The sequence below is a fragment of the Budorcas taxicolor genome, chromosome 13, assembly GCF_023091745.1.
Source record: "Budorcas taxicolor isolate Tak-1 chromosome 13, Takin1.1, whole genome shotgun sequence".
NCBI classification, from domain to species: Eukaryota; Metazoa; Chordata; class Mammalia; order Artiodactyla; family Bovidae; genus Budorcas; species Budorcas taxicolor.
The window spans coordinates 3,918,296-3,928,380 of NC_068922.1; the positions used below are offsets into that span (position 1 = coordinate 3,918,296).

At 37.1% G+C, this 10,085-nt stretch overlaps 1 protein-coding gene across 1 annotated transcript; it reads right to left on the minus strand.

Annotated features, from left to right (window-relative positions):
- Positions 1-1,738: 1,738 nt before the first annotated feature.
- MKKS (MKKS centrosomal shuttling protein) lies at positions 1,739-9,335 on the minus strand. The gene is made up of 4 exons (XM_052650863.1): positions 8,351-9,335; positions 5,205-5,380; positions 4,195-4,305; positions 1,739-2,179 (listed from the first exon to the last, which is right to left on the minus strand). Exons 1-4 carry the CDS (start codon positions 9,333-9,335, stop codon positions 1,739-1,741), a joined length of 1,713 nt encoding a protein of 570 aa, XP_052506823.1.
- Positions 9,336-10,085: the final 750 nt, after the last annotated feature.

A 10,085-nucleotide genomic window follows, 5' to 3' on the forward strand; every position in this document is an offset into this window, starting at 1 on the left:
TGAGCTAAAAGTCTAGAGCCTCATTACTGAAGTCAAGTCGGGGTGGGTGCAGCTCCTGGAGCACAGGTCCTCTCCATCTGTAGACCCACAAAAACGAGTTATGTCCTGACATACAGGGATGGATCAGGCATAGGATAACCATCCTAAGACACTCCTGTTCACCAAGGGAGAACAGGGAAATGCAAAGGAATCTACATGCAGCCCACACTCAGACGGAGGGATTAGATGGGGGTCTACAGACCAGGAGGCGTCTCAGAGGCTACCTGACTCTACCTGACTACCACTCTAGTAGTAGAGGCTAGCCAGGTAGTAGAGGCTAGTGGTAGAGGCCACCACTCTACCTGACTGACCCTAAAAATTAAGGACATGAAATTTTAGAGAAATATTTTATGAAGCTTGCAGTGTAGCTGACTTTTCGATATATATTGTATTGCTGTGAGTTTGTATTACAATTATTTTCTTCGACTTAGGGTAAAAATTCTTTCAGATTTTTAAGAATTTTGGAGGAAATAGTTAAACCATTCTGTCTCCCTCTATCATGACTATAGATCTGACCACTGACGCTTAGGTTGTTTAATTTTTCCAAACTTTTCAAGATGTTTTCCTAAAATTTAATGTAACATGTTATAGCTCCATTCTGACTATTCTAGCTATATTCTGTATTTCTTCTTCAATTTATCAATATATTTTGCATTTCAAGTTATATTCCTTGATATGACATGTCTTTGAGTATGAGAATTATTCTAGTTTCTTTTTGGCACTATTGACTGAAATAGAGAAGTAGTTTTTCCACTTCTTTATGCTATTTAAAATGAAAAAGTATGAAAGTGAAAGTTGCTCAGTTATGTATGACTTTTTGTGACCTCATGGACTATACAGTCCATGAAATTCTCCAGGCCAGAATACTGGAGTGGGTAGGCTTTCCCTTCTCCGGGGGATCTTCCCAACTCAGGGATTGAATCCAGGTTTCCCGCATTGCAAGCGGATTCCTTATCAGCTGAGCCACAAGGGAAGCCAGAAAATACTGGGGTGGGTAGTTTATCCCTTCTCCAGGGGATCTTCCTGACCCAGGAATCAAACCAGGGTCTCTTGCATTGCAGGAAGATTCTTTACCAACTGAGCTATCAGGAAAGTTACTATATATAAAGTCTATTTTTTTTCTTGATTACACATTTCCTCAGAATAACAGAAATGAAGAACAGTGATACAAACTAGCAATTGCAGGTAGAGCAGCTTCTACATCAATTACCCAATTACTGAATGATACAGTCTCAGATAAAGAACCTGGAAATTCTACAGAATGTGCAGTTTGAACACTTCTTTTGAATGAACAATCTGTACTGGATGCTTTGTGATACTTTGGAATCTAGCTTTATACTTTAAACATATGTAATTAATACTAAATAAAAATATCTATAAAAGTATATCCAAGAAAGAACATAGACTAGGATGTTTTAAAATTTCTGTATACTCTTAGAATGACGTCAAAATAACGAGAACAGAAACTTATTACAATCTACAGCAGTATCTATGAACTCACTGACAGAATTACCAGATTTTCAATAATGCTTCATATTTTTATTATTCTATAGTATTTCTATTCAAGAATCAATTCTTTTTTCCTTAAATAAGTAAATCTATGATTTTATGAATCATCAATCTCAATATGGAGAACAGGCCTTTCAGAGAGAACATATAAACTCAATACTAGTTTTTCTTTTTGTAAGATAACATTATATCAGTTTGTATCTTCAATGACACATGAAAGATCCAAAATCAAACTAGCAGTCTCCACAGCCATCTGCAGGCCACTAAGCTTTGCGGTAAAGCAGTCCAAGGTCAGGGTGCTGGCCGAGCCTGTGGCTTCATGGGAAAGGCAGGTTTGCGGTGGGAAGGGATGACGAGCGCTTCTTAGGAAGGACCAGCTGAGTTCTTCCTGGCTGCTGTAGAGTCCACAGCCACATCTGGAAAGCAAATCTGGCCAGTTCACAGCAGAAGGCAAATTGGCCTGAACTGACCAGAAGTGTCCATATTTGCTATCGGTAAGAATTTCACCTCCGTCGTGCTCTAAAGAGCCAGCGAGAGATTCAAGTGCACTGCAGAATGCATCAGTGATCAGCTGGAGTTCTGTCTGAGAGCATCTCTCATCTTGAAGAATGCTTTCTGGCTCATTACGGGTCTAGAGAGTAACAAAACCATTGAAGATACAGAACAGAGCAATTAGGATGACAAAAAATGTTTCTGAAAAATACTTGATCAAACGCTTAGTCATACAGTACTTGGGGTTTGGCACAAGGCTAATGGGCAGGGATGGGCCAGCTGGCCATGCTAATCCATTAACCTGGTTGTTACAGTAAAAGCACCCACTACTACTCATTTTATCAGAATGAATGACTCAGAATTAACCCCACCATCAATTTGTTCTGAAGGATTGCCAGTAGTGCCTTTGTACAACATGAAGGACAAGGCATAATAAGTGAATCACAGGTTTCTATACACCCAGAAGGAAGCTCGTGAAGACTAATGAAGTCACAAACCAAGAACTTATTTATACTCAGTAAATGTTTGAGATTTGTTTAAAATGCAAATATGTGTGTTATAACTAAGACAAAAACCATTTAGGGACATGTATCATTTTAACCTTAATGTTTAAAAAATAACTATTCTTCTCTTTAATTAATGACAAGGTTATATAATTTTGAATTGCTTTTGTTCCACCGTTCTAAAAAGTCTACCCTAGAAATTTCATGATAGAAAAAGTCACACATTAACAAACTCATCACTGAATGATCATTAAAAATCCATATCCTAATTACTCAAGAACAATGACCATTTTTTCCTTTTGCCCAGGAGACTGGAACCAGATATCATCTCTACTGCACATTCCCTCCCCACATTTTCAGTGCTATATTGCTTCTTCAAAAATCCTACTCAAGATACTGTCCTTCTCCAAAAGACTTTTTCCAGTTTACTCAGTTCCATTTGCAGACTATAATATTGTCTCTTCAGCATCAATAGATTGGCAATGGTTTTGTTTTTCATAATGTACATTCTGATAACTTTTCATGAAGAAGCTTTATATTCATACAGATTTTAAGTTATTTGGGGAAGCAAGGCAGGGCATGTCTATGGAAAACATTTACACACTCGCCAATCCCAGGCATCCCAGAGACTCTGCACTCCTGACTGACCAAAGAACCAACTGCAAGCACTTGGAAAACACATACCTTTTTGTAGCTACTTTCAAAGAAAGTAGGTCAGTGTTAATGAAATAATTAATAAGAAATATGATGTGTGACATTTATCTACTATTAGGATATGGAGTCTCATAGATTAATAAAAACAGTTCTATTTAATAGAATTAACATTTATCATAAATGAATACCATTTAAAATTATAACAGAATCTAATAATTAGATGCTTTAATAAATGAAACTTTTTTTTCTGGAATATCCAGAATGTACTGAAGTTTTTTTTGTAGAATCTCAACACTGTCATCATGAATATCAATTATTACTGTATCTTAGCAGTGGAGATCTCTAGGATGACAACTCCCATCAACAGAATACTCATTTCAATACAAATAAACGTACTTAGAAAACAGAAACAGACTCACTGATTTTGAGAAAGAGCTTATAGTTGCTGGTGGTAGTGGTAGGAAGGGATAGTTAGGGAGTTTGAGATGGACATATCCACACTGCTATATTTAAAATGGATAACCAACCAACAAGGACCTGCTGTATAGCACATCGAACTCTACTAAATGTTATGTGGCAGCCTGGACGGGAAAGGAGTTTGGGGGAGAGAATAGATACATGAATATTATGGCTGAGTCCCTTTGTTGTTCTCCTGAAACTATGTCAATGTTGTATGTTAATTGGCTATACCCCAATACAAAATTAAAAAAAAAAAAAAAAAAAACTAGGAAAAAACCCAGAATGCTCCTTTCAACAGGCAGTATATTTAGACAGTCTTCAAAGAATGTGATCATCTATCTGGATTAATAATCACTGTGATAAAGATATGAGCTTATATTTTTGAGTATTATTTTCCTGAAGTGTTTTTAAATACAATATTGATTTTTCAAGACTACTGAGAAATTAAGCATTAAAGGCTCCAGAGTATTATCTTATTATCTCATAAAATGCATGTTGCTGAGGATTCAGATAATTTAGGAGGGACTATCTAACCTACCTTGTGTCTGATATATGCCACCAAGTGAGTTTCAGTACAGCCACCTCCCAACAAAACGTACGGGTCCTTGATTGTTAACTGCAAAGCATGCAGTGCCGTTTGACACGTGAGCTAAAAGAGAAACAATCACTGGAATCTGATGTTGACATCAGAAACACAAAGAAATAGAGCCATGTTTTCAAGGCAACTTAGACAGTGGACTCAAGGAGCGCAAAAGAACAAAACTAGTGTCACCAAGGCTGTCATGTGATGAACACGTTTTTGGAATAATAAAAATTAGAAATGAAAGAATACTTTAGCCAGATGTTTGTTTTCATGGACTGGATTAATATCCTCCTTCATATACATTTAGCTCTTCAAATTGAGATTCACAAACACAACTGGACCAGCAGAGTGCTAATATTTCTAAAAAAAAAAAAAAAATCTATCTAAATAAATTAGCTGTATAAATGCTATATAGAATTTATTTCAAGTTGCTATGGAAATGATCCAATCCAGCAGCAATAAAAACACACAGACCTTGAATATTTACCAGGCTACAGCCTTGAGTATCCATTCTTCCAGTCTGTGACCAGTACCATTGGGTGTCACTTTCACTGTATAAAAACTGCATGTGTTATTGCTGTTTGTGAACATCTCTGTTAAGAAGTGGATGATGGGTATAACTGGGGAACCTATTTCTAAGTGAATTATTCATACACATTAGCATCACGTACACAATTCAAATTAATTTCTTAAGAAAATTTCCCATCAAGGACTTTTACATTGCTTGTAAATTACTGGAAATAATAAGAGGCAACATATGCCAAGTTTCTATATCACAGGAAAATAAATCAGCTTACTTATAACTGTAGTTCTCACATTTTGGTTGTTTTTGCTTTCTACACCACCTAGGAAAATTGTGAAGGAAAAAAGCACAGCTGACTGATGTGAAAAAAATTATAGTACCCATCTGATTCTTTAATCCCTGCCCCAGTCCCTAGATAAGGAATTCAACATTTATTACCTACCTTCAGCTCATCCCAGGCTGTGTCATTTCTGTTGCAGAGAAGCAGACTACAGATAGTTGTTTTGTTAGGAATAAGATGAAAAAAATGTTTGCAGCCAAACTTTGCAATGCACAAATCTTTTATACTTCCATAACTACTGGGAGAGATTGAGCCCAAGGAACCAATAGGCCAAGCTCCTATTTTTTAAAAAAGTTTAGAAAACACAAAATAGATGAATAAACATGGAGCTTACAATCATTTAAAATTACAATATCCATTCCTAGTTAATATAAAAGTCTCAAAAGCATAGCACTTAAAATATGAAATATAGGATAAAGAAATAATAAGATGCATCTTCTTAAACCTATAAATAGTATATTCTATTATTCAAATGATGTGCAAATAAAGCAGCGGTTCTTTTGATTTACAGACTTCTTTGAACATTTGTTAGAAGCAATTCTGCACTCTCCAGAAAAAGGCATGCACAATTTTGCACACATTTTCAGGAAGTCCAGGAATCCTGGAAGCCCATTCAGGGATCAGAGACCCCAAATTAACAACCACACTAATCTGAAATAAGGATGAAATGAGGAGACAGGCTATTTTTAAAGAGTGTTATTATTTTTACCTTAAAACTCACAAACTAAGCTATGCAGATAGCTGTATGGCTGAATTCCTTTGGGGCTCCATTTAGTGAACATACAGGATGTTTTTTCTTTGCCAAACAATTGTTTGTATGTAAACAACTACCTAAAGCATGCCAAAATAAAGTATGTGACCTTATTTCATTTTGTTATTCTTTGATTATATTTTGCCCTCCCTCTTGCATAGGTAAAATAATAAAATTTTATAAAACACAAATAAATAAAAATATGAATGAAGGAGAAGTTAGGATGACTTAAAGTTTCCTAAAATCTCTAAATGTAGTAAAGTTATATAAGAAATGGCAACAAGCTTTTAAGAAGTAACAGCACTGGTTTAAAGTCTTAAGATTAGAACTGTAATTCAGCAATGCACCTTCTTGGGCCAGTTTCTTCTCAAACAAATGGAATTAAAACAATGTCTAAATATTCTTGCAGCTCATGAACAATTTCACTTCTTTGAATATCCTTTCTTCTTTACTTCTGAAGTCTCAAAGAAGAAGGAATACTTGAGGGATCTAAAATTTAAGAAAAAGAAACAAACCCTACATCTCGTACAACTTCAAGGGCGGAAACAACAGAAAATTTGTAAGGAAAGGCTCAGCTTTCCTGCTGCCCAGCCTCTGATGTGGAGCAAAGCACTGAACTCTTCTCGGTGGGCTTCCCCACAGGACAGTAAAGTGGGGGTGATCACGTCTATTTCACAAATCAATCAAACCAAGTCAAAAGTTAAAAATGTTTTGTAAGCCATGACAAGCTTCATAGCCACCAGTCCACCAAGTACAATAACCCCATTACTTATCCTAAATTATCCAAAAAGAGGAATTAGGTTTGAAGCAGGAGGGAGAGGTAATTTCAACCTAGATAAAATGGATTAGGCCCAAACATACTTCACCTATTGTTTAATGGAGCCACAGGGGCCTGATAAGAGTTTTTCTCCCCCCTTTCTGTCTAGAAAAAGTTTCTGCCCCCAAGATTTAGGACTACAACTCCGGTTTTATGTAAAAGTGTTGGTTGCTCAGTCGTGTCCAAGTCTTTGCAACCCCATGGACTATATATAGCCTGTCAGGCTCCTCTGTCTATGGAATTCTCCAGGCAAGAATACTGGAGTCGGTAGCCATTCCCGACTCCAAGGAACCTTTCCAACTCAGGGATCACACCTGAAATTATGTGGGGGAACAGAGCACAGCATGTCTATAAAAGTTTGCACTCTCCCCAATCCCAGGTACCCACTGGTAGTGCTGCAGTCTCTTGATGACACTCCTAAGCAACCAACCAATCAGCAGCAAATATTTTGAGAATGCTTAACTTTTTGTATCCATTTGCAAGCAAAATAGGTCAGCTCATGTTCTACCACACTCTAGTTATCAGTGGAATAAAAATCAGTTGTAGGCTGGTGTGGAAACCAAGTGCCCACTTACATTGTTTCTACAGAAAAATTCCTCAGTTTAAAAACTGACATCATAATATTTAATACTCAATATTCATTACTTGAAATCACCTGCTCATGAAAAGCCAGTAAATACTTAGGGATGTGGGTCTGACCCACAGCATCACTAATGAGTTCCAAAGAATGACTGCCATTATTTCTTAACAATTTCCAGGGATTCGATACTGGCACTCACACTTCTTCTCTGATAACTTATAAAAATAGTTAGCTTTAACAGTTTTACCAAAGTTTATTAAACTCTTAAGTCTAACCACTTATAAATTGAAATTTATCCAGATGAAATGATTCTGATAGGTCATCAATGCAGTTAAGAAATATTGACAAGTGGCTCAAATCAGGAACTCTCTAACTTGTCATTTCTCTTTGTCTCTATTAGGTGACTACCAACCTGTTTGCAATTTGCCAGGTTTGTAAAATACAGTGAAATTCTTGCCTGTTATAATTTTATATGTTAATAAATATATTATTGTTAATTCAACATTTTAGAACCCCTACTATGGACCAGGCTTGTTTTAAGCACTAAAAGTAAAAGGCAACCCCAGCTCTCAAGGAGACTAGCTGGAAATATCTGGGATATTTAATCATGTACTAGCTTTAAACAAACATACACCCTAATAATACACACACATACCCTAATTAGAAACCACTGTTTAGGCAGAAGTACAGTTGATTGTTGGAGTTAGATAATACAAAGTGACTTAAGAGCTTTGTAAAACTCAAGTAGAAGAATTCTGTTTAAATTATGAGACTTTATATGACTGTAAGAATGTTAGCTTTCTCAATAATCTGTTGAATGTTTGAGGGTTAATAGCTGTAAATTATGACAGACTCTGCAGTACATTTGGGGCTGGAAAATAGCTACAAAATAGTCAACATCACTCAATTGTTAATGAGTGAACAATACAGGATCTTTTTCAGAAACAACCTTTGCCGCCAGAAATGATACTCACACACTGTGAGGTTGGCAGCTTTTCAAATTGTTCAATATGTTAACATAACGCACACCAAGAATATCTTTGCTCAAGGGAAGTGTGATTTATTAACCATAAAGGGCAAAAACTGAGAGTGCTTTTTACCTGTCACTTTACTCAGGGGTTCCATCAGAGACACTCCAATTCTGTCTACAGCAATAACATGATGAGTTCTGAGAAACTGTTTCAAAGATGGGTGTATAACTTTTTGACACAAGACAAGATCTACATGGTCACTAACTAGTTGTTTTCCTAGGTTAAACAACTGGTCTAGAGCTGCATTTTCAAGAGAAACTCCGTAACTGACCAACAGTGTTCCTTCTCCAGTATCAGAAAGGTCTCCGGATAAAGACACACCAAAGAGTGCCACCTTGAAGGAATCTGATTTTTTGATAGGTAGTATCTTCATCAATTGAACTTCTGATACTTCAATTAGTATTCCAGGTAACACAGCAGAATCTATAACCCTTTGGCCTTTTAAAGGAACAATTATACTCTTTCCTAAAATGATGTGCTCTTGGGCATTCTCTGGAATTGTAAGCAGAAAGGCTCTCAGAATCAGAGTACTGATATGGTCAACTTCCTTTGCGATGAGCATGCAGGCGGGTTTACTTGTTAATATGCTGCGTACCAAACTCAGGAGGATCTGGGTACTACTAAAGTCGACTGGGATTCGGCAAGCACAGACCTCAGATTTCAAGTAACTGGTGCAGAGGCTCAAAAGATGCTTATTTAACTTAATAACCGTGGTGGGTGTCAAGCCTAGTCTCTGAACATTTTCGACAAGGTTGCAGCAAAGAATGGCTGTGAATAAGCCGCCATCGCTGAAGCAGGCCACGTGATTGCGCACGGCGGCCGTCAGGACCTTTAACACGGGGTGGCTGACGGGCAGGCCGGCGAGGAGGGCGGCCGACTGGGACGTGGTGACCACGGAGCCGCCCCGGCCGTTGTGCAGCTGCTTCAGCCTGCCCGCCGGGCCGTAGCACGACGTGACGAGGCCCCTCAAGGCCGCCAGGCTGGCCCTGGTGCGCTCGCCTGTCAGGGGCTCACTTCTGCAGATCGAGGGCTTTTTAGCTTCTAAACGAGACATGTTACTGCAAGGTAATTTGTGAAGAAAGTTTTTATTTTGTTAACCAGAGTTTTCTATTCATTGTATTGTCGTGGGTTTTTAACATTTAACAAGATTATTTTTCAGGAATCAAGAGTTCGGATTTACAGCATTGTGGCTATAAAATTAAATATTGAGCTCCATGCTTATGAAGCTAATCGGCACATAATGATTGATATAATGACATTTTAGTAATTCCAAATATTTATTTTACTTCATTATTCAAATTCCTTTGTTTGCCTTCAGGCTGAGACTTTACAGACTGTTTTGCAGCCCTCTGTATAAAATACGTTCCAAGATGGACACCTATGAAGGAAACCACAGCTATAAGAAGCCAGTTCTTTCTGATCCAACTGCTATTTTTCATCTCTTCTTTCTAGCTCAAGCTCTGACTCAGAGCTGCTTCTTTCTACAAGAAATAAAAATAAAAACTATTTTAGAGAAGTAACCCCCAAACATTTTATAATTGAAGCTTAGTAATTAATTTTAACGCTCCGCTCCTTCTTTAGAGAAAGGAACTACCCACAGGTACAAATCTCCAGAAAATGAGAAACATAAATTAAGACTAAAAACATCCATTTCTTTATTCTTCAGTGAATCTCTACAAGGAAAAGTACTGGTATTTTAATAATTCTGGAGTGCACAACACAAAGCTTATAGTACACAGTTTTTTAATATGATATGCTTCTAGAAAATGGTATATGTGTATATATGTATATATATAGTAAAACA